The sequence below is a fragment of the Grammomys surdaster genome, unplaced genomic scaffold, assembly GCF_004785775.1.
Source record: "Grammomys surdaster isolate TR1022 unplaced genomic scaffold, NIH_TR_1.0 241, whole genome shotgun sequence".
NCBI classification, from domain to species: Eukaryota; Metazoa; Chordata; class Mammalia; order Rodentia; family Muridae; genus Grammomys; species Grammomys surdaster.
In genome coordinates this window covers 4,029,096-4,053,567 of record NW_021604686.1, presented here as the reverse complement: position 1 = coordinate 4,053,567, position 24,472 = coordinate 4,029,096, and the positions used below count along the sequence as shown (strand labels likewise).

At 48.9% G+C, this 24,472-nt stretch overlaps 1 protein-coding gene across 1 annotated transcript; it reads right to left on the bottom strand.

The window, feature by feature from the left end:
• Positions 1-2,059: 2,059 nt before the first annotated feature.
• Positions 2,060-24,472, bottom strand: Pkm (pyruvate kinase M1/2). Its single transcript, XM_028774427.1, has 11 exons — positions 24,334-24,472; positions 15,293-15,459; positions 14,668-14,759; positions 11,884-12,015; positions 11,430-11,616; positions 10,497-10,767; positions 9,543-9,693; positions 9,147-9,299; positions 5,435-5,601; positions 3,303-3,484; positions 2,060-2,728 (listed from the first exon to the last, which is right to left on the bottom strand). The coding sequence occupies exons 2-11, from the start codon at positions 15,444-15,446 to the stop codon at positions 2,622-2,624; spliced, it is 1,596 nt and encodes a 531-aa protein (XP_028630260.1). The 5' UTR covers positions 15,447-15,459; positions 24,334-24,472; the 3' UTR covers positions 2,060-2,621.

The following is a 24,472-nucleotide window of genomic DNA, read 5'->3' as shown; positions in this document are numbered from 1 at the left end:
GAGCAGTATACAGGGTGAGAGATACCCTCTACTCATCTCTTCTGGCAATACTCTTGTCTTTCTGCTTTAGGAGTAGAGGGCACCTACTCACAACCAGCCACGTATGTTGAAGGAGGAAGCAAACACAGGGACAAGGGCTAGCTGGACAACGCATTCCCTCAAGCCCTTAGAGGACTGAGCTGCTAACTCGACACCCCTATGTACCAAGGTTGATATGGAACAAGATCATATTTGCCGCATCTCAATCCATCCTGGCTGGCCAGGGACGTCCAATTGTGCAGGCTTGGGGCTGGGCAAGAGTAAGAATTTACAGTTTCATCAATGGGCTGTATCTTCCCCCAAATAATCTCTCATCCTCACTACTTCAAAAGTTAAATTTCCTAACTCCCTTGGGCTGGACCTTAAGTCATTATGTAGTCCAAGATGACCCTGAATCTCAGCTCACGTAAGTTTCCCAGGAGCTAGCAAGCATGAACCATCTTGGATACAGTGCTGGGACTGTAGATGTGCACCACCAATGTGTTTTATGCGGCGCTGAGGATCAAATCCAGGGCATTATATACGCTAGGTAAACACTATACACCCAGCTCACAGCTACTATTCTTGATGTCATCTGTCATGCTGCCTCCTGTCTTTCCCCCCTCCCGACCCCCCTTATTCTCCACTACCTGCAAGAACTTTCCTTTCCTCCCAAGTCGACTTTGAACCAGCTCTCTGGGCTCGGAGACCAGCCCCAGCCCGCCCGGGCCTGGCGCACGGGGTGCGGCCGAATCGTGCTGGGACAGCTCCACGTTGCCTCCGAGGCAGCAGAGTGTGCTCCTAGAGTAGATCCCGCTGCGAGAGGAGAGGAGAGGAGCTGCTTTTGCAGGGACCCACAGGGGAGCACCAGGCTGTGTATGTGGAGACAACCGGGACTGGGGGGTCCTTATGGTGAGAAATGAATGAAAACACAAATGAATGGACCTCAAGGGTGGCCGACAAGAGATGAGCCCAGGAGCGTGCCTTCCGCTCGCCCCAAGCCACCAAGACTGACTCTCAGACACATCGCACGAGACTCGCACACCTCACAGCCCGGGCGGAGGCGCAGGGTCCCCTCGGCGCGGCTTGACCGGAGCTGAAATTTCTGCGGTCGGTAAGTGCTCAGCCCGCAGGCAGAAGGCGCCCAGGCGTGGCGCTCCCAGAGCCGCCCTGCCCTTCGCCGCAGCCTCTGGGACCCGGAGCCCCGGGACGCCTCCCTTACCTGTCCGTCTCGACAGGCTCGCTACGGCTCAGGGCGGTCATCGCAGCGCCTTCTCCCGGAGCCCGAGGCCGTGCACCAGCCCCAGTGCCCTCCGGGGACCGCCCACCTCGGGAAAGGCCCGCCCCCACACGCCTATTGGCCGCTCGCGCAGAAGGAGCTTGCTTCAATTGGTGGAGCCTTCCCCGCTCCCAGACCGCCCTGATGGAGCTCAGCTGCAGGTAGGTCTTCAAAATCGTGAGGTCCCGGAAGCCTGGGTCTGCGATTATGGGACCTTATATCAGTGTCTTCCCTCAGGGCTCTTCAGTTCGGTCTACTTCACCTTCCAACCTCCTTTTACTCCCTAACCTGAGCTCTTGGTGCTTCAACTTTTCAATTTCACAGACCTCAGTCTCCGACTGGTCACTTGGCTTTTGGGAGTGGCCAGGAGCAAGTAAGGTCCCACCCTCGATTCTGCTGTACGTTATTCCAGAGGGTAACAGGAAAACAAGAGACCCTTCGTGGGGTTATGGGGCCCAAGGGACTCATCCTACAGCGCCCTTAAGGGGCCTCTACGGCAGGGGTCAGGCCACCTATAAGTGCCATCCCAGACCTTTCCAGTCTTTGTCCTGAAATAGAACCAACAATCAGCTTTCTAATACATAGCCCCACTTAGTGCTGGAGGAGGCAACTTAAGATACTTCCAAAGTATTCAGGTCCAGCGTTTCCAGTGGTCCATAGCACCCAAAGCTAGGCCTCCTGGCTGTTGTTATTTTCAACCGCTCAGAGGGCAGGGTTCGACCACGCCCCCACCCCCCCGAAAGAAAAAAAAAGACCAGAACACAGGTGCTTCAGCTTCTGTTTATTGACATTCAGGTGGGCACTATAGCAACAGGCCTGGAGACTGCAGGTTACAAGGTGGAGAGTCTGCAGCGACAGCAGTGGAGTGCACGACAGCAGTGGAGTGGAGTGCACGGAGGAGGAGTGGGGAGGCCAAAGCTGTTGGGAAAGCAAGTCAGGGCCAGGGCCAAATGTCATCTACACTGGGCCCCTGGGCCCCCATGCCCTCAGCCCCTACTCTTGCCCTCTCCTGACACCAGGCTAGGGCCGGGAATTCTCTGGACAACTTCCTATAGGAGCAAAGTACACAGAGATGATGCCGCCCTTCTGTGATAAAGTCAGAGGGTTTCCAATCCTGCATTCCTCCTTCGCCCCTAGCTCAAAGTAGGGCCACGAAAAATAGCTGGGCTCTATTGCGTGTTTCAGAGGCATTAATTTTTCCTGGCATCCCAGCCCACCAGCGCCACACATTGGCCCAGAGTGAACACTACAAGCGTTGCTGGCCTAATGGATAGGATTGGGGAGGGGAAGGGACAGGGGCTAGAAGATGGGCTCCAGAGGGCCATCATGGGACAGGCACTACACGCATAGTGTTGGTGAAGCCAGAGCCAGGGCGCCACCCGGTCAGCACAATGACCACATCTCCTTTCTTGAAGAAGCCTCGGGCCTTGCCTGGAGGGAGAAGGAGGTTGGTGAATAGAGGTATACACTTGAGGATAATTACAACGCCCCACCCGGTCCTAATGAGTCCTAACCATTACTCTCTCCTACCACAAGCTGGTGCTTTTGCCAACCCAGACATTCGCCTAACAAGGCAGGCGCAAAAGCCCTAATACTCCCAATCTGGGCAGGGGAGCGGTTTGCCAGACAGTTACTACTTCTTACCACAAGGTGGTGCAAGCCTCCTAGCCTAAACAAGGGCTGCGGCTGAACTCAGAATCCAGGGACTTTGGACATCATTCATTCAGTTTATACTCTAGAGAGTGGACAGCCCTTGCCTGAGGTCAGGGTCAGCTGCCTCCTTTTGTCTTTTGATATACAACCTTATATAGGAACAAAGGTCACAACAGTCTGTGTGCTCCCCTCACACTGCCCTCCGACTCCCCCAGCCCCCCCCCCCAGGTGGGTAGCTCCAGCTGATCTTGTAAGAACCTCAGTAATGAGGCAATTGGCTGATAACAGACAGGCCCAGCTCAGGACTTCAGAAACTGGTAGTCTTAGGGTCCCCTTGTTTCCAGCTACATACCAACATCCATGGCCAAGTTTACACGGAGGTCAACATCCTCGGCCCAGGCGTTTAGTACGGCATCCTTACACAGCACAGGGAAGATGCCGCGGTACAGATGGGCCTGGCGAGCAGTCTGAGGATTGCGCGTCACGGCGATGATAGGAGCCCGAGGGCGGTACCTGGCCACTTGGTGAGCACTCCTGAGATGGGAAACAGGTTGGAAAGACTGACCATTAAACAGGTGTCATAAGACCCTTCCTGCAAGTACCGTCTAATTCAATTCTGGGCCACAGGCTTTGTCTACTGACAACTGTTTCAAGGCCTGGCCAGCCCCTTGGATCTGTCTTTTCTTTTCTAAAATGAGTATCCTGATCTCAGGATAACAGGACCATGGCTGGTAGAATTCTTCCCACACCTTGACCCCTTCCATCTGGCAGCGAGGCAGCTTTGGCCCAGTCTCACCAGAACCCACTCCTGTAGCTACCAGCAACCTTTATAATCCAAGAACCACGTGCCTAGCTCCTATGTCTGGTATCTCTGCAAACAGCCACAGCAGTTACCAGGCCCTGAAAGTCAACCTTATTTACTACAGCACTATTATTGTTTCTATGGGAGTCTTATCAGCTGAACTTGGTGTTAAAAGAAACCTCAGAATTTCTATGGTTTTAGAAATCTGGGTGATCGGGCATGTTAAGAATTAATGTCTGGCAGATCTTCGGGAATGTTGGGAACCCTCCCTCTTCTTTTTTTTTTTTTTTTTTTTTTTTTTTTTGTTTTTCGTTTAAGGGTTTCTCTGTGTAGTCCTGGCTGTCCTGGAACTCACTCTGTAGACCAGGCTGGCCTCGAACTCAGAAATCCGCCTGCCTCTGCCTCCCAAGTGCTGGGATTAAAGGTGTGCGCCACCACCACCCGGCCCCTCCCTCTTTTCAACCTATAACAAGTGATAGTGTCTACTTCCATGAGATGTTTCAGGCTTACTGAATTAACTAGGCATCCTGAGGACACACAAGAGGTATTGGGGAACGAGGCATTCCACAGCAGAAAATACCGTTTCATGTTAGCCTGCATACACGGGCTTTGAAGGAAGGAGGTAACTGCTGGGACCAGGAACTCTTCAGAGAAACTACAGAGTTAACATAGACCTTGTATTTAAGAGGTCTCAAAACTCCAGGACTTCAGAAAATGACAGTTTCAGTGTCCCCATTTCTCAGCACTCCGTCCCTTGTTTCTAGCTACATCCCAACATCCACGGCCAAGTTTACACGAATGTCAACATCCTCAGCCCAGGCTCCCGTGGCTCTCTGCTGCTTAGTTCATCAGCACTGCCTTGGACCAGTCCTCCAGACTGACTTTACAACTGTCTGGCTCTATGTAACTAGGCTGTCTTAGAACTTGATCAGTTTAGAGACAGACTTGAGACCTTTCTTCCTCTGCACCAAGAGCACTGAGATTACAGGCACACAGGTCATTGGGCAGAAATTGATTCTGGGTACCTTCCTCTTTCCCTCCACTTCAGCTGCCTGGGTATTTTGACCGCATGCGTCAGTACACCATATACATGTAGTGTCTGGAGGGCATTAGATTCTCCCAGGACTGGAGTCAGACAGTTGTGAGCTGCCATGTAGGTATCCACTGAGACCCCTCCCAAGTGGGATGGAAAAAAAAAAGCTTTACTGTGTGTACCCTTGGAAGCTTTCTCCGTCCTCCATGGGTTCTGGGGACCAAATATGGCGCAGGCTTGTGTAGCAAGCAATTTTACCAGCTGAGCTATTTTGTGAGGTAGGGCTCTGTCCTGGAACTCACTGTGTAGACCAGACTGGCCACGAATTCAGACACTTACCTACCTCCTCTTCAGCCCAAGTGCTGAGATAAAGGCATGCGCCATCATTCCCAGCTTCCACACAGTATTTTGTTAAAAGACCCCACAGTAACTAACCTAAGCAAAACTGGAGATTTGTTCCAGCTCTGTGTGGGGCAGGCTGTGAACCTGCTCTGGAGCCAATTGGTTTGGTATACCTGTGAGTGCTGCCTAGAGTCCTCTGGTGGCAGCCAGGGGGGGTCTTAAATTGGCCCAGAGCCACTCTTGACATCCCCAAGGAGAGGCGCCAACCGAGTGTGGGCATCCCCAGGGAGCCACTGCCGCCTCCTACCTGCCAGATTTGGTGAGCACGATAATGGCCCCACTGCAGCACTTGAAGGAGGCCTCCACGGCACCCACGGCGGCAGCTTCTGTGGGGTCGCTGGTAATGGGCGCCAGGCGGCGGAGTTCCTCGAATAACTGCAAGTGGTAGATGGCAGCCTCTGCCTCTCGGGCAATCTAGGGGAGCAACATCCGTCCGAAGGGACGAGGACGGGGGGACAGGGCTTTGTCAGAGCTTTGTCACAGATGGAGAGGGAGGAAAGGAGTCACAGACAACTGGAAAGGAACATGTCCCCGGGCCCAAAAAGGCCAGGAGAAGGTAGGTGAGCCACTCTATGTTCTTAACTGAGCAAGATTAGAAACTCCACAGGAACCATCCTGCACCAGGTGCCTGTGACTTCCACTGTGCCCACAAGGGACTCCTTTGGTTCTGCCCTATCGTGACCTCCTTGGCTGTCTTCCTGCAGGAGAGAGGCTGTGCCCAAGCTCAGGCACACAGCGGGCCTAGTTGCGTGAGAAGCTGGTTTAATCCTATAATGATACCTGCCCTTAGGGCCCTACCTGCCAGACTCCGTCAGAACTATCAAAGCTGCTGCTAAACATTTATAAGAAGCCTCCACGCTGCCCATGGCCATGGCCTCCATGAGGTCTGTGGATTGACTGGAGGCTCGCACAAGCTCTTCAAACAGCAGACGGTGGAACATGGCTGCCTCAGCCTCCCGTGCTATCTGCAAGGTTTAGGGTAGGAGGGATAAGGAAGAGGGATGAAGGAAAACAAGAGAGACAACACATGGAAAGACAGGGAACTAATCAGAGAGGAAGACACCTTTAGGTTAAGTCTTTCTTCATGCAGATAAATGCAGAGGCAGGGTGGTCAAAGCCCACATGCTCCTGAAATGGGTGTCTGTGGAATTTGGGGTTGCTCTCCCTTCTATTCAAACACAAGGAAAGTTCCTTCTGTTCTGGAAAGACATTACCCTTTTGGGACTTTCCTCTTTGTTTCTTTAAAAAATAAAAAAAACTCAATCCTCACTTATCCCCACATGGGATTTTGAGAAAGGTTCTTACCACATAGCCCCTTACTGGTCTTGAACTTGCCCTGGTTAGCCTCAAAAAATCATTATTTTCTTTGCCTCAGCCTCCCAAGTGCTGGGATAATAGGCATGCAACAGTTTCTTCTTTTTCTGCTTTTGTTTGAAGCTAAGAAGGTGACAACATAGTGTTAGGCCCTAGGACCTTGGCATGGAAAGATATACTATACTTCCACTTGACCACACTGCCTCATGACACAGCTTACAGGAAGAAATAGGCCTTCCCTCCTCACATGGCTGTGTGGTTACAAAGTATCCAGCTCAGCCCAAATAAGGAGCGAGCCCTTGCACATGGTTTACAGTGGAAACATTCGGGCAGCTCTGAAAGCTGGGGTCAAAAGTCAAAGGAGCCCAAGTTACAGGGTGCACCCGTTCTTAAACACTGGCCAACTCTGGTTCACCTGAACACACTACGCTGAACAGCCATGTGAAGAGGCAGATGCCGGAGAAAGCACGCAGGCCTTTCAAGACACCGATTAAAACTCAATAATTAAAACTGTTACAAGATAGCAAATGCGTTATATACAGACTACCTGTTCAAGTCAAACCAAGCATTAGAAAGAAAATGTTAAGTTTTAGAGACTGCAATCCCAAGTGTCTTAGTATAGGGAGGACATGAAACCAGCAACTTATTTATTGATAGTATTATGAGGTTTGTAAACAAAGTATTCTTTTGGTTAAGACTGAAATGCACGCAGCCCAAAGGACATGAACAGGAGACAACCATAGCTGGGATACCTAGCTCTTAATTACAGGTCATGAACTGCATCAGTTAGACACGGGGAGGCAGCAAACAGATGAAGGAGAGAAGCTGTTCTGAGTGTTAACTGATGATAGAGAAGCTTGCACCCCCTGAAGGGGCGGCCACAGTCTAACCCGGACTCTGTGACTCATCTTCTGAGCAGGGCCATGCAATCCCAGCCTTGAGGTTCTAAGGTGTCTGTTCATAGGAAAGACCAGAGTACAAGAAAAGGGCAGGACATCAGAACTAACTCCTACCCCTCCCACACCTGCTGCTGGCACCTGCTAAGCACGGTGCAAATGGACAGTCAGTTGGCACTATAGATAGCAAATCTGGGCTCAACCCCACACTGATCACATGTGATTCCCATTTAAATGAGAAAAGATTACATCATGAGCCCAGAGGGCTATCTAACATTTAATTATGGTAGTAAATTATTTAATGATATAATTAATTAATTACAATTAATCTCATCAAATGCCACCTTGGGCAAGGTCTTGAGGTCATGTAAGTCGCCCAGAGCTATACAAAAATAAATACATTTATATGATTGTATGCTTTAGAAAACCTGGTCGAAGTCTTGTCCCTGACCACTCTGAGGCCAGATAACGCAATTAAACAGGTAACTAGAAAATGGTGTTTTGGTGTAAATCAGGAAGGCAGCTACTGTGGGGGAGACTGAAGGAAGACACACAGTCTCCCGGGAGAGAGAGAATGTCTGCATGCTACTGAGAAGCTGTGAGGATAAGCTCACAATACCAATCATAACAGGCGATAACCAGCTGAGTGCAAGCTGTAAGACTTCTACAAAAGGGCTGGTGTGTTTCAGTAGAGCACACATCTGGCTACAGCTACAGTTCAGATAAACCATGGGAAGACCATGGAATCTACTCAACAGTCACATACATAGGAAGCAAGGCAAGATGCCTAATCCAGAGGGGGCTTCTTTTCTTTCTTTCTTTCTTTCTTTCTTTCTTTCTTTCTTTCTTTCTTTCTTTCATTTATCTTAAGTTTGGGGGCTTGAGGGAAACTGGAGCCACAACAAGGACAGTGGTTCTTTGCTGGCTGAAAAGTAAAGCTCTGAGAATTAATTCACAATACTTTCCTCAGGCAAAGGTCCTAACTGACACCAGGAAGTTCTGGAGCAGAACACAGAGACAGAGGACTGAGCAGGTCCTCACTCATGAACAGTCAAGCAGGAAGTCTGTTGTTTCTAGAAGATAATGTCTTATTCTAGTCCAGCCTAGCTTCAAGCTATCTTTCTGCCTCAGGCTCTGAATGCTGGCATGAGCCAGACCTTATCTTACTGAAACCAAAAAACTTAGTCAAAAAGAGCATATATATGCCCAGAGAAAGTCTTTTTAATTCCCAGTCCAGAACCTGCTAAACTCAGCACCCACTGCCCACCTCTAGAGCTAGTTCTAGCCCTGCTTTGGGTCTGGCACAGCAAGGGAGGAAGTCCATGTCACAGGCACCATGCAAGGCCAGCTCAAAGCAGCTCAGTATGGCTACAGCCTGCAGTAGAGAGAAGTATCTGCTCATGGGACCATCAGGAGATCAAATTAGAAGTCAAATCAGAACAGCTGAGAATATAAACTCTTTGCTCCTTTAGAATACAGGTACCCAGGCCCTCTGGGTGGTCCAGGAGGAGGGCATCCCTAGACTGCATCCTAGGACCTCAATATTTTAGCCAGATGTGGCCTACGTGATGGAAAAGGTAATCTCCAGAGTGTGGGGTGCAGGCAGTGAAAGCACAATATGAAAACCAAGAAGCAGGCTTCCACACACCTCACTCTTCTTGCTGTGGTCACAGAGGAAGATAAAAAACTGGGTAGGATGATGCAGAGGCCTCTGTGGCAGAGCTCCTACCCTGGGCTCTGAGGACTTACCAGATGCTGCATGCGCACAGCCTCCAGAGGGTAGTCCCCCTTGGCCGTCTCTCCGGACAGCATGATGCAGTCTGCTCCATCTAGGACCGCATTGGCCACATCGCTGCCTTCAGCACGGGTGGGGCGTGGCTTCTTGATCATGCTCTCCAGCATCTAGGAGACAGACAGACAATGGCTCTTCGTAAGAGACTATCACTAAATGATAGCCACTAAATAGTAGAAGACCAGGCCGAGACCCTGGGCCATCTTCAGTGATAACTGCCAACCAAGATAACCCTCTTAAGACTGTGCGGTGCACAGATCACAGCTGTGTGTGGATGGATGTGCCCAAAGGACGGGACAAGACCAGGTCTCCTGTGTGGAGAACACAGAGGGAAGGAAATTGCATGCACGTACCTGTGTGGCACAGATGACAGGCTTCCCAGCACGGTTGCACCGCCCGATCATCATCTTCTGAGCCAGGAAGACCTTCTCTGCAGGAATCTCAATGCCCAGGTCACCACGAGCCACCATGATCCCATCGCTGGCCTCCAAAATCTCATCAAACCTGAGAAAGGACAAAAGCTTTCCTGGGATCCTAACTGAGATGAGGGGTACACAGAAGTGAGGGGACATCCACCACCTCAATGATACCCACAGCACAATAACAGTTTTACCGGCTAGACTTCCTAAACACCACAAGGATACTTCATTATGAAAAATAAAGACAAGGGGATGAAGTTTAGCTCCATGGATGCTTCGGTCTGCATCTCACAACCCCATGCATTGTACTTCCTTTTCCGCACTTCAAAGACAGTGAATCTTCTACAAAGGCCCATGGATTCATTTAGCTAAAGGCACTGAGTGCTGCCCTATGAGCTGTCATACTCCCCAGCTCCTCCAGGGCTGAACAAATTACCAAGGTCACCAGCACCTATGGCTTATCAAGATAGAAAAATTCAAAGTGCCCAGTACAAAGGACACAGCGCCAAGGACAGTGAGTATGTGTTAATAATTGCCACCTCAACTCTGCCAAGCCCACTGTAACCCACAGACGTAGGCCTAGGGGAAGCAGTAGGAGAAAGCAGTAACTAAATTGCCACCTCAATTAAAGTATCATGTTTCCCTATGGGAAGCTAAAAGGACCAGTCCTCAGCATCACTATCAGCAGGCTGGATGACTTCTAAGGCTTTAGCATGGACACCAGGCTGAGTTTCCAGTGGGGTCCCAAAATGATGACTAAAAATACTTGGGTATCTCCAATGCTGATTCAGATGTCCTGGAGCGGTCCTGGCAGGCTGCATTTTGCTGAGCAGTTATCCAGGACACACCTCTCAAGGGCTGGGCAATGAAAGGGTCTCCAGGCCTCACCTGCGGACACCTTCGTGGTTCTCGATTTTGCTGATGATCTTGATGTTCTTGCCCTTCTCTCCTAGAACCTTCCTAACTTCATGCACGTCGGCCGCCTTGCGGATGAAAGACGCAAACACCATGTCCACATCCTGTTCCACCCCAAACTTCAGGTCCTGGATGTCCTTTTCTGACACGGCGGGGAGGTCCACAGCGGCGCCAGGCAGGTTCACGCCCTTCTTGCTGCCCAAGGAGCCACCATTCTCCACCTCTGTCACCAGGAAGTCAGCACCTGTGTGAAAGGATCAATGAGAGACAGTCTCAATTTGCAAGAAGCAAATTTACAGGAGGATGACTCTAAATAACACCTACCCATAGGCTGCTAAGAAAATTTGAGTTTTGGGTGTGGTAGCACGGGAGGCGAAGGCAAATAGACCTTTGAGTTTAAGACGAGCCTGGTCTACAGAGTTAATTCCAAGTCAGGCAGGGTTACAGAGTGATACCTTGCCTTAAATTAATGAATAAACAAATAAATAGCCACGCATGGTGGTCTATATTCTTAATGCTAGTTAGTATTTGGGAGGTGGAAACAGGATAATCAAGAGTTCAAGGCTAGCTATAGGAAACCCTCTCTAAACTGTTACAAAGTATTCAGAGTAAGTTCTAACTATCATTCTAAAGCATGTAATAGCAGTCTTACATATGCTGTATTGACACATAGCCACCTTTCTTTGATCAAGAATGCTAGAATTAAGGGCTAAAGGTACCTTTGTGGGTTACTTGCCTCTTCTCTGAGGCAGTATTTCTGACAAGCCAGGGAAGCAGACCAACAATAACCTTCAACTTTTGATCCTCTGGAGATTGAACCCGGACCTTCGTAAGGCAAGGTGAGTGCTCACCAGAGCTCCGGGGATGGGAGCTGGCGTTAGGCCACGGACTGTGTCTCATACACACCTTTCTCCTTCACCTGCAGTGAGATGAGCCCGTCGTCCACGTAGATCTTGCTGCCCACCTCCACCACCTTGCAGATGTTCTTATAGTCCAGCCACAGGATGTTCTCGTCACACTTCTCCATGTAGGCGTTGTCCAGGGTGATCTTCAGTGTGGCTCCCTTCTTCAGCTCCACCTCTGCAGTGCCACTCTGTAAAGACAGACGTGTGTGTGAACCGCAGAAGCCAATGCTCCAGATGGGGGCGCTCAGAGTCCAAGAAACCGTTTACCTTTCTGTAAACCCTGAATTTGTATATTGAGGAAAAACAAAACATAACTAACAAAATACCCGTTCCCCAGAGTGAGACTTAAGTAAGCTATTTACATAGCAAAATGCCCCCCCGTAATAGTTACTACCAGGCAGATGAGAAATATTCTCATTTAGAGACCTAAACTCTAAGCTGTCCTAGATACTCACGCCCTTGATGAGTCCAGTCCTGATCTCAGGACCCTTTGTGTCCAGAGCCACCGCAACGGGCCGGTAGAGAATGGGATCAGAGGCAAAGCTCTCTGTGGCTGCACGCACGTTCTTAATGGTCTCTGCATGATACTGGAGAGAGAAGGGGAAGTTGACAGGTGTCCTCCATACCCTAGTCCAGTCCCCATTCCCTACTCTGGAGCCAAAGATGATCAATTAGTAAAGAAAAGTATGTCTGAATCTTGACCCTCACCTTCTCCCAACCTTACGAATATCCATTCTTCCTGCTACACCACACCATCAACTCTAACTCTTCCAACTCTCCAGAATAGTGCCACCAAAACCTAGTAAAGGGAGGACTATAAGCCTGTCCCACTGTGTGTCCCTTCTGTTGTTCTAGTGTCTCCAGGACTCACCAAAGAATGCTAACAACCAGGACAGGCAAAGCTCCAGGGTTTGTGTTTGAAGATTTCTGCCCTGGAAGCCTCTATCTGTTTTCACTATCGATCCCAGCTTCAATTCAAACTCAGAGCTGTTGACTTAGTGAACAATGGCCAGAGCTAAATAGCTCATTGCTCTAGACATGCAGACACTGCCTTTTCACAGTCACGGTCTCCGCCAGTAGCCTGCCTCAGTAGAACTGCCTTGGCTTTCTTCACTTGTAATAAAGTTCCCACAAAACTTGTTCCCTTTCCTATCTGGGACTCAGAGCCAAGATAGCAAAATAGTTTGTTGCCAATGTGACACTGGACCATTCAACTCAGCACTTTATGAGCATGGTTCTTTAACCACTGCACAGGAAAGACACCTGCAACCCTGTCTGTTATCTATAGAAGATTCCGGCAGAGCTGGAACCACCCATTTATCTACAAGGACCAAAGGTTGAATACCACCTAGTAACGCAGCTCCAGCTATCCCAACAGTGACTACCAACTGCCTTGGTTTGCTTTAAAGGTCCTCTAGTAGTTTAGATTTTGCCCTTAATCTCTATTGAAGAATTCTGGCTGTACACACTGAGTTACACACTAAATACTCTTCAGCCTCATGGATATAAAACTGCATTATGATTAGAAAATCTGATGTTCTATTATTAATCAACCTTCTCTACATGATAACACTTCTGGAAGGTGGGTCGTGCTATATCCACTATCACAGCAATGGTTTTTCTGGCACATGACCAAATGGTGAAAACTGGTAGCCATCAGTGCTGTCCTTGTAGAGGCTCTAAATTTAGGCTGTTCAAAAGTCAGCGTAGGAGTACAGGACTGCCTGTTCAGCAAGAACGACACATCTTGACTCTGTGAAACCCAAGAGATGGGAATCAAAGACACCAAAGCTGTCAAGAGGTCAGGTGCAGCAAGCTGGCTGATGTCAGAGGAAGGAGCTGGATTCCCACGGTCGCCAGCAAAACCACCAAGACCAGCAACAGAGCACCCCAGCTCCTCACTGAAGGTGCACATGGAGTAAGAGCCGACATGTGGTGAAGCTTCACACCATGTGATATAAAAAGGTTCAAAGCACAGCTAATCTCTAATGCCTTATAGCTTGAAACCAAGGCACAGCTGACCTGCCCAGTGGGCTGGACCATCACACTGTCCCCTGCCACCTCAGAGCTGCTGCATGGTGTTATTTTACTGGATTCAAGAGCCCTAAAAGGTCAGTGCCTCCAATCTATTTTTGGCTGACTGAACAGACTACTTGAAAGGATGGAAGAGGATCTAGTTCTGACTGTGAACCAGGCTCACTCCTGGGAATGCAGCAGAGCTGGAAAAGCAGCGACCCCCCCCTTTGGTTTGCAATAGGATCTCACCATGTTCCTGAGGCTAGTCCCCAAGCTGGCCTTGAACCCTGTACCACCACACCCACGAAGAATGAATGTGTCAAATATTGCTTAGGTGCCTTTAGGACTGTCTCAGGTGCCATGGCATTTGGGCAATAGCCTCTGAGCTATTTATTTATGGAATATGGGTTAGGGAATCTATGAAGATTCTCATGTTCTGGGAAGGATGGGTTCACGTCTTGGACCGTTCTTCTCCATCTATCTTTAGTGCAAACAACTTCCAAAGGTCAGAGGGCAAAATACCACAGGGTTAATACTTTTACTCTAAATAGAACAGAGAAACCAAGAGGCAGGGAAGGAGTTTTTCTTCCTCCTTTACCAATGCCAGCCAGTAGGAAATCCATAGTTAAGTTAGATTTTAAAATCCCTCCACCTACCCATCTGCTCAGAGTGGGTTGTTCTAAACTCGAGAGCAGGGGCAGGAATGGACCTTCCCAACAGCTGCCACCTGTTTCCTGGGTACAGCCTCTCCATCAGTCAGGCCACCTAATAAACAGCCCCAGGTCATCCCTACCACACTCCTAAGGAGGGGCACTGATGATGGGCAGACAACACTGCCAGAGTGGGGACACCACTGACCACATAGCATTTGTGGATTAGACTCATGTGGAAACCTTCCAGACCTTCCTAACCATTTTAGGCCTGAACTAAGCTGGAATGTTCTTCAATCTCCCGAATGACCTTTCGGTTCACTGGACTCACATGACATCTGATGGCCTAGGGTATCCAGCTAAACCCTTACATGCCTTCTTTCATAAAGGGTGAAGGTAGGGTAATCCCTGGTCGGTGACAAAGTAGGCCAGGTTTCTATGCCAATGAATTTGGCCAGAGGGAAAGGGGAATGTTCTAGAGCAATGCTCCATTCACTGAGAAACCTGGACTCACACCTGCCTGGAGTACCACTGTTAACGAATCCCGAATTTCCTTATCTAGCTGATGCTCACCTCGTGGGTTCCATGAGAGAAATTCAGCCGAGCCACGTTCATTCCAGACTTAATCATCTCCTTCAGCATCTCCACAGATCGGGAAGCAGGGCCTATCAAGAAACATTTAGAGCCACAGGAAGAAAATCATGATACTCAGATAGGAAAATGTGTGAAATGTGCTCAATATTAAAACAACTCTTCGTCCTGTCTTTAATTACCTCCACAAATTAAGAGAAAGGTATTTTCAAAGTACAGAAAAGACTGCTGTACTAGTCAACTTTCTTAATTTACACGAGGAGGGAACACTACCATTTTCTACAAATTCTGCAGGGCCCCATAGTCAGAAAAGTAGAGGGAAACAGTTTTCTCTGCCTTCAAGATGTCTATTGAATGGTGTTGGGGACACAGAGCACATGAAAAAGATCTGGGGTCTCTAAACTACTACAAAGGAAGACCACCCCTGAACCCCACCAACTGCAGAAAAAGTACACTAATTCTTCCTGTTCGTCAATTCCTGTGACCTCTATTCCCCTAGAAATGTAGACAGTGTCTCACTCAGAACCTAGGTTAGCTCTATAATGGGTTATTACGCCTTTCAAATCAGGCAGAAGCCTCCATTTAGAGGAGGGCCACACTCACTCACCAATGGTACAAATGATGCCAGTGTTACGGGCCGTGATGGGCGCGGAGTCAATGTCCAGGCGGCACATGTGCTCCAGGAAGGTGTCAGCCATGGCTGCGTGGAGCTGTTGGGTCTGAATGAAGGCAGTCCCTGCTTCGCTGTGTGGCTTCGGCATGGTTCCTGAAGTCCTGGATCCCAGAGATTTCAAAGAGTGCAATTAGACTAGGGAGTGCTTAATGAGGCACTCGGCATAGGAAGCTGTCTCCCGCTTACACATTAACCCAAAAAGATTGCTTTGTGCACAAGTCACAGAGGCCTGGCACGTGCTGGTTATGTGGGTGCTGCTCAAATTGGGCAAAGGGCTTGTGTGACTACTAGCCAACAGCAAAGACCTTGGTGAACAAAAGTAACTTCCTATCCAACATACATCCACACCCTGGGAGCCAGTTTAAGCAGGCTTACAGGGGCTGTCATCCTTCTCACACCAACTCTAGAAAGAACATCACTTTAACGCACACAAGGAAACCTCCACAGTTACAGTAAGAAACATCCCCCAGAGCACGCTGTAACTAATATTTCAGCACACAAACATCTTGGAAGCCTATTGTGACAATGACAAATCTACAAGTATCTGCTTCAGTAGGGCACTCAAGCATGGCCCCTTTATCATGTTCACCCAAACCTCAAGTGGTCCTGCTAGTAGTAATAGAGACAAACCCTGTCCCAAGTCCTTTCTTTTTATTTCCAAAGTCCTAGATTAACTTCAAGGCATCACCTAAATGTATTCTTTAGCCTCTGTCAGACACATGAATAAGGTCAGATTACAGGGAACAAAAGTTTTTTTTTTCTGGGGGGGAGGGAGGGCAGGAAGCGTCTTTTAGCAAAAAACAAAACAAAACAACAACAAAAAACAACAACAGTACCACCTACAAGACAAAGCAAATTTTGCACAAGGGTATTAAAATGGCTCCAAAGTCATTACCACCTCACCAAAAAGTCTTCTGTAACCTAAGAGATGGAATCACACACAGTAGCTAGTCTACACTGGGCTGAAATCCACTATACAACCCTTTGACCTTGAAATCACCATCTTTAATCTTCCCAAGGACTGCCATTAGGCCTAGCTTCCCCAGCTATTTGGAGTCTCTCTCTGATAGGTATAGCACACCCAGTAGTCTGAATATCTGTTCCAGGCAATTAACCACTCAGGTCACAATCCCAACAGCTGCCCTGACCTTTGCTTTTACTTTATTACCGACTTACAACTAAATGCTCACTGAGCTGGATAGTCAGCTGATTAGAGGACAGAACTCAGGAGAGCTCTGGGCTGTACCTCAGACTATCTGAGAATTGAATGAAGCTGGCACCCTTTCTCATCCGAGTTTTCAGGCCACAGGGCTCCTCTCACACAAACTCCTGGGCATACAATCTTCAGCCCACACTCCCCAATCTTGGCTTATCCTTGATCTTCCCTGTTTCCCCAATCAAGGACCCTCACTCTTCCCCGAACCATGGCTTTCCTGGATGCCTAGAGTATGCACCTAAACCTGTCTCTGCTACCTGAGACTTTAGCCACCCACTAGTGGTCACATATCAGAGGCCTGTAAGTCTTCAACTACAGAAATGAGAGACAAGTGCTCATATATAGCCTAGGCTGGTCTTGAACTCATGACAGTCCTCATGTTCCAACTTTCGGGTGCTGGTATTACAGGGGTGCACCACTACATTCTTTGCAGAATTGAGAACTTTTAAAGAGAGGAAGAAACTAGTGGCCAACACTGTTCATTCCTAATTCTACAAAGACACATCCATCAGGTGCCAATTTGTCAATCAAGTCAACCTCTTCTCCAGGGTCTACTTAGGTTTTTGCCTCCCAGCACCGTGTTTTTTAAATGAACTCTAGGTCTCTGCCAAGATCAGTTCTGTTTGGTTTTTCCTCTCCCCAAATCAAGGAAGTCCTGTGTACAACGGGATGTCCTAGGTAGCCAGGTCCTTGGTCCACTCATGGTTGAAACACACAACTGGCAAATTCTCAAGGCTCCCAGCCAGGCTTAGGTTAAGTGGCCGCTAAGGGACAGTACAGATGGTACACCATGCCAACAAGACACAAAGGCCTTGCTGTGACCACAGTGGGACAAGTGAGTGGGACACCAGGACAGCGTCTGAAAAGTATTGAGAAAACCAACCACCAGGCCATTGTCTCCATCTGAGACAGTGTAACCTTGCAAATTCCTGCCTGGGGCCCGGTGATCAGGTCCTACCTTTGGCTCTCTGGGTCTGGGCTTCTGATGGCATTTTGCTGTTTTTTTGACTCAGAGCGGCTTGATGGCCCCACTTGGAAAGACAGCCCAGAGGTGAGTATGCTTTGCCCTGAAGAGCTACAAGGATTAAGGTGAAAGCTAAATATGACTAAGCTCTTTGTGGTAATAACGAGGCAAAAGTTGTTCTTAGCTACATTAAAACAGATATATACTGGTGAAGATACACACACACACACACACACACACACACACACAAACAACCCAGTGGTCAAAGTGACCCCTTACTGGATCCTTTACTTTATTCCCAACACCCAAAATTTACTATTTAGTAAGTTTTAGGGGGTACATGGTGGGCACCGTGCAGGGATCAGAAGATCACAAGTCTGCCCTCCTCTCCTAACGCTCAGGTTCTAGGGATAAAAGAACCAGAGTTATCAGAAGCAAGTTCCTGTATCTCACAGAGCTATTTCACCGACCCCTATTGCTTTGTTTCCTGCTTTTGTTACCTTGGGTAGTAGCATGTATTACAACATCTCCTCCCTCCTCTGAGACAGCATCTCACTATGCATCCCTGAAACACCCTAGAGGTGCAACCTAGGCCAGAGTGGTTTCCAACAAAACCCACCTACTTCTGCTTGCCCAGCATATCCTTTATTTATTAATAAATAAACTGTTGATGTGAAATTAGGTACAGTCTTTGAAAATGACATATTTATTCCCATGCATCCTATAAAGCTCATTGTGAAGTTCCACACATCATCAGCCCTGTGCCTTTCAGAATTACCCTGCTAAAATGTAGTTATTCACGTGTGTTCTCTATGGCCTCAAAAGTGCTCAGCAGAGCAGCTTCCCTGACCCAGGAAGGGCAACTTAATCCCCTGACTTGAAAAGCCACCTCCCCCAAAAGTGTGTCTAATCCATGGAAAAATTTCATGACCACAACCTATCTATCCCATGCCAGAGACCAGCAATTTTTGTTTCCTGTTTTGACTGATCTCAGGCTCGACAGTACGGATCTTTGTTGCGCGACAAGGATGTTCTGACAGACAAGCACTGCTCCCCTCCAGGGCTCAGGACTCAATCCATCAGGTAAAATTTCACATACACAACCCATTTCTCTATCTAGAATTAAACCTAGATACAAAGTGACAAATGGAAGGAAATACACGTTTCAATGGATGGATGCAACTAAATAGACTCCTAACTTACAAGGGTTAAATCCCCTACCAACCTCATCCCTAGAACCCAGAGCTTTTCACTCCCAAGGTTCTGATCTGGAGCCCCACCCTCTCACCCACCATAGCTCTTCTGCCCATCCCATGGCCTCCAGACACCCCAAGCTCTAGCCAACCACCTATCTATCTATAGTATAGTATAAATAGAACACCCTTTTAAAAGTCTTTCCTGGCCCAGGACAGCAGCCCCAGCCTTGTTTCTTAGGGTAGGCCGGGCCTGTGGGCAGGGCTTGCCCTATTGGCTAGATACCCGTATAGATTAGCAGTGACTGCCAGGACACTCGGCCCCACCCATGCCAGCGTAACTCACTATAGCATCCTCCTCCTCAGGAGGCACCCATATGCACAGCCAACCTCCAGCCGGCAGCAGAAGCCTGGTGTGTCCCACGGCAGCAGCAGACAGCAGACACCATGCCCAGGGGCAGAAGCCTTACTCTTGAACCTGAGCCCCTGCAGCAGGACGTTCTTCAGAGCCATTGCCCCTCTGTGAGAAAGGAGACAGCAGCCCAGGGCTCAGTGTGGGGCTGCAGGTTGGAGCATGCACAGGCCCAGCTTGGCTCGGATTACCTGCTTCTGCCCTTTCCTGTCCTAGGCAGTTCTCCTCAGCCCTTCACATTCATTTCCCTCGTGTCAGGAACAAAGGTCATTAAAAAAAAAAAATCCCAAAACCAAAACTGCCAGTGCCAGCCTGCTTCCTAGAGCCAGCACTTTTGTAAGGTCATGAAGAGAAGTTTCCTGCCTCACACCACCAATTACATCTTCATGTAGGTCCAAATCATTGCTGCTCCAATAAAGCATTCTGGCCTAGGAACATGGAGGGCTTTGTGGCAATCATTCTACTGTCACTCCAACCAAGCCCACTTCCCCCAGTACCCAAGATCACCTAGCTGCATCCGTCAGAAACGCTGAATGACAGACATCCTACATGCTGGTCACCCCGCCCTCCTCTAAGAGCTCCCTTCCTCTGGAGGGAAGATCTTACAGAAGTGACCCTAACGATCAAAGACAACACCAGGGTCAAAGCAGGTGATGATTCTACCCCAGAAACTGGGAAGGCCTGGAGCACAGTACCCAGAATATGAAAAATTAAGAGTAAATGTATGGTATCTGGATACAGATCACTTGAGCAGAGATTCTGGGAGTGGGGGGGGTCAGATTCCAGACAGGGTTTCTCTGTGTAGCCTTGGCTGTTCTGGAACTCAATAGACCAGGCTAGCCTTGAACTCAGAGATCCACCTGCAGCATGGCCCAGCTCAGCTGATTTGATTTTTAAGACAAGGTCCCACTAGAGACACCTGGCTAGCCCAAAACTCCATCTGCCTCAGCCTCTTGAGTGCCGATTAAAGGCGTGTGCTACCATGTCCAGAGAACACATTTTCCTCTCAGAAAGCTCTGGCATCACTAGGCTACCACCTGCTGGAGTCAAGTTAAAAATTTCCGAGGTCAAAACAACTAGAGAGAAAAAGAAGCGAAAACCAGCTCTTTTATTTAATCTTAACCTGAACAGTCCTACTTTAAACTCTTTCCTCAAAGAGAGGGATTTCCTGGCTTCTGCCTCAGCTGTGCAGAGCAGAGAACTAGTTTGAGCAGGAAGGGGGTGAATGGCAGAAGTTTCTGGTCTGCTGGCACATGCTGCCTTCCTTAGCAGTTTGAAGGGCCAGTGTTTCTGGGAATGATTCCCAGGCTCTGGAGCCTGACTCAGGAGCCCAGAGAACCAGGTGTAAGCTGAATGCACAATGGCCCCAGCACCAGGAGGCACTGGCTCAGCATTTAAAGGAGTGTTCTGAGCCACCGCTGGGGGTGGGGTGATTAAAGACAGAAGGCAGCACCAGCTGTCCAAGAGCACTGACCTACTTAATTAATACTTCTGCCTACAGGTTTGTACCTATTGCCTTTCCCCAAGGAGTGGATCTTAGCATCAACACCGACTTGTCATCTTTACACTTCCCAGATTTTATTCAGTTCATACACTCTACATATCCCTGACTGTCCTCGAACTCAGATCCTCCTGTCTCTCTGAGATTAAAAAGTACGTGCCATCACGCCTAGCCTTTCTCTACTTCGAAATCAAGCCTTTGACTCTTTCAAAGCAGGCATGGCACAGGATAAAATCTTTTACACTCATTGCTGGAGACTAGTTTAAAGCCAAAATATGGCTTGTGGGTTAATCACACATTTGGAAGGAACACCGCTTCCTTTGGAGGCTTCAGGAGATAATTCAGAGCTTCCTAGAGGCCACCGAAGGTACTGCAGTCCAGACCTCCCTCCTACGTGCAGACAGGCACAAACCACAGCAGGGGTGTGGCCTCACTGCACAGCTGGTGGTGGCCCTAAGACCACCCCCAATCCTTAGTTATGCCAGGCCTTAAGATCCATCCGAGGTTTGCAGGCCACGTGAGACCCACGTGGGCTCACCTCTCCAGATTACTACATATCCAATATAACTCTGGCTCTTGGTAAAAATTTCAAGACTCGCGAGAAAGTTCCACGGCAGGAAGAATGTTCTTCGTCAGTCTGACTTACACATTATAGTCTCTATGAGTGTCGTTTACAGAAATGACTCGGTTCTTTACCAGGGGCAGTAAGTGAAAAAAAAAAAAAATCTCACCAGTTAACTTGGCTGTGGGTATTTGGGATGATTCAGAAACAGAACGACAAATGAGTCATTTTCTTCTACCTCAATCTCCAGCTTAGGACTTGCCCAATTTATCCCGACTTGCTGCAGAAAGGCTAAAGATGCTGAAAACCCAAGTGAGTTTAATGCTTTTCTACCTTTCTGTCCATAGCTGCTTCCTCATTTCTTCCACTCAATATTAAGCAATCAACAGCTTTAAGAAGTTTCCTGTGACCAACACAGATGGCATATCCAGCCCCCATGAGAATCTGTTTGGAGTCACCTATGAAATGTGCCAAGTCACTCACTGGGGATATGGTTCTTTCTTTCCAGACAGTTTCACTGTGTAGCCCAGGCTGGACTAAACTCAAAGCCATCTGCCAGTTTGCCTCCGGAATGCTGGGAATAAAGGGATCATGGGGCCATTACATCCCCCCCCCAAGGGTTTCTTGTAGACTAGGCTGGCTTCAAACTCAGATCTGCATGTCTCTGCCTCCTAAGTGCTGGCAAACAGATGTGAACTTGTTATAGACCAAATTTCCCTACAAATTAGATAATTTAAAATATAATGTTTAAAATGCAAATAGCTATGTACTAAATGAGTCACTAACTAGCATTCATATAGTTTGGCTTAAGCAATAATTCAGAAATGCATTCACAAAAATTGCCATTCTGGATACTGGTTGTTCTGAGAAGCTGCCATGCCAATCCTTCAAGAATGAAGAAGATATGCAGACCAGAAGCAGTCACTCCACACTTCCGTTCTTACGGCAGAACACAGGATCTGGTCACCTTCACTTAGTTGATATCCACCACCTTTGGAGACGGGGTATCATTCCCTACATGGTCTCAAACTCACAGGCCTGGCCCTTCCTCCTCAGTGCTGGAATTAGAGTTGAACCACCACACTCGGCTAAAATCAGGGAAATGCACGCTGGGTTAGTATTTGACTCATTAGAAAGAGGGGATCTTTTCACCTCGGAGAAGAGTGTGGTCTCACTCACCCAAGGAAGAATATTTTCTCAAAAGCCTGTAAGTTGAAAGGTTGAGTCATCTTGCCCAGACCCGGTGATGGCTTACACTACTTTCCCACAGAACATTCTCATTGCCTTACCTACAGCATACTCAGGCCACCAGAGGGCAAATTATTTGCTAACAATGCTACCTTGAGTGTTAAGGCCTCTGTACCCTAGAATGTAGCCACACCCTGAATTTTGGGGCACCAGTACTGCAACAATACCAAACCCAACTTCCTACAAACCAGAAGGCATAAAAGTCTTACTTCAGCAGAGACAAGAATCGGAAGGCTTCTATTTGGGTACCGGTTTCTTTGTTTCTACCCTCACAGCCAAAGACAAAGGCTGCACAGATTTCTCCCTTTAGATGGCTCTTTCTCAGGAGAGTTACATTGTAACATTAGTTACTTTGTAAACACTGCTGGGATTCCAGAGAGAATTTGTTTCCATGCGTATACTGGGTATTCAGAGTCTACCTGCCACCCCAAGCTTAGCCCTAATATGCATAAAAAAAAAGCAAGAAGACAGACTCAAGTTGGTGGTCTTCAATATAACTACTTCATTCATTGACAAAAAGGATATATGCATACACTTCTGGGCATTTCACCGGAGATTAGTCACCACAGAAGATGCCCGTACTTACAAGACCAGCAATTTAGCAGCCTGGAGTGAATGTTTCCACACAGGAGGCCAAACAACCTCAGACTATTAATAAATTACACCGGATTCCAAAACCCAGCTGCTTCCACGCACGACTGGATTTTCACTATGAGGTTCACTTCTTCCCAACTACCAATGTCCTGGATATGGAAAACGTGATCGAGAGATATCTTACTATGACTGGGTCTTTATATATACCGTTCAAACTAGAAGATGCCCGGCTTCTTCAAACCCAGCATGCCGGCCACCTTGTGCATGCAGCCCCCATCTTCCTCATAGCACTGACTTGACAAATTCTGCTTCCCTAATTAGACTGAGCTCTGTGGGCTATATGTGCGTTCTGGCCGCGCCGGGCGGGCTCCAGCTTCCGTCGGGGAACCGGTATGGGTTGATCACCCACCCTCCCCTCGCCAGCACGTGGGAGCAGCACGACCGACTGATTCAGACGCCCCGCAGTACGTGCCGCCCCGCCGCCGCAGGATGGAGCGCGAGAGCACCGGGGCCCGTGTGCGAGGGCCCCTGCCCACCACCATAGAAATCTGCGGGCACACAAAACAGGCAGCAATAGCGGCCAACCTTTCTCGCCAGGCCACCGGGAATACTAAAGTTACGTAACTTGTAGCTGCATCACCCAGGACCGCTAGTGATTGCATCTTACCTACATGCACCCGACCATGAGGGCCAGAGGAGTCCGCGGACGTGACCAGAATGCGGGGGGTGGGGGGGAGGGAAGCTGTGAGGAGGGGGAGGGGCGAGGAGATGGAAGCTGAAAGGATGCTGCGGCGCGGACGTGACCGGAACAGAGTGGGGAGGGGCGACAAGGAGCTAGCGCGGGAAGAGCACGCTGACCTGAATGGAGGATGAACGCCGGGGCTGAATGGGGGGTGTGTGGGGGGGTGAGCACGGGAGTTATTTCAAGGAGAGATTACAAAGAGGGCACAGAGCTAAGATGAAGGTCGTAAGTACTAGTGGATGTAGGAGGATGAGCATCGGAGCAGGGCGAGAGAACAGGGTGGCGAGGATAGCAATAGTTAAGATAAGAGGCTGAAACCAGATTGAGAAGGAAGAGAGAGCAGAACGCGTCTGTGGGAAAGGAGCTAGCCGCCCCCCCCCCCAATTTGGAAGATCAGGACTTGGGCTCAAGTGTAGCTTCTCCCCAACCCGGAATGGGATGCTCGACGCTAGGCGCCTGGGTCCCGCGTGGGCAGGCAGGCCTGCATTCCGCAGCAGCGGAGATCGGCTCTGGGGACAGATGGCGTAGGTTCTCCCCGCTCACCTCGGGTGTACTTCGGTTCCTGCTGCGATAGCTAAAACGGACGTCTGTGAGTCAGGACGCGTCGCTGTTGTGCGGGCTGCGCGCACTGGGCCTCAAGGTTATCACAGCTGCGGGCCGCCGCAATCCCTCCGCAGCCCCG

Coding starts and splice junctions, on each gene's coding strand:
- Pkm (XM_028774427.1), bottom strand. CDS start 15,446: ATGCCGAAGCCACACAGCGAAGCAGGGACTGCCTTCATTCAGACCCAA. Junction 14,760..15,292: donor TGGCATCATTTGTACCATTG/GTGAGTGAGTGT, acceptor GTTTCTTGATAG/GCCCTGCTTCCCGATCTGTG. Junction 12,016..14,667: donor TCTCTCATGGAACCCACGAG/GTGAGCATCAGC, acceptor TTCTCTCTCCAG/TATCATGCAGAGACCATTAA.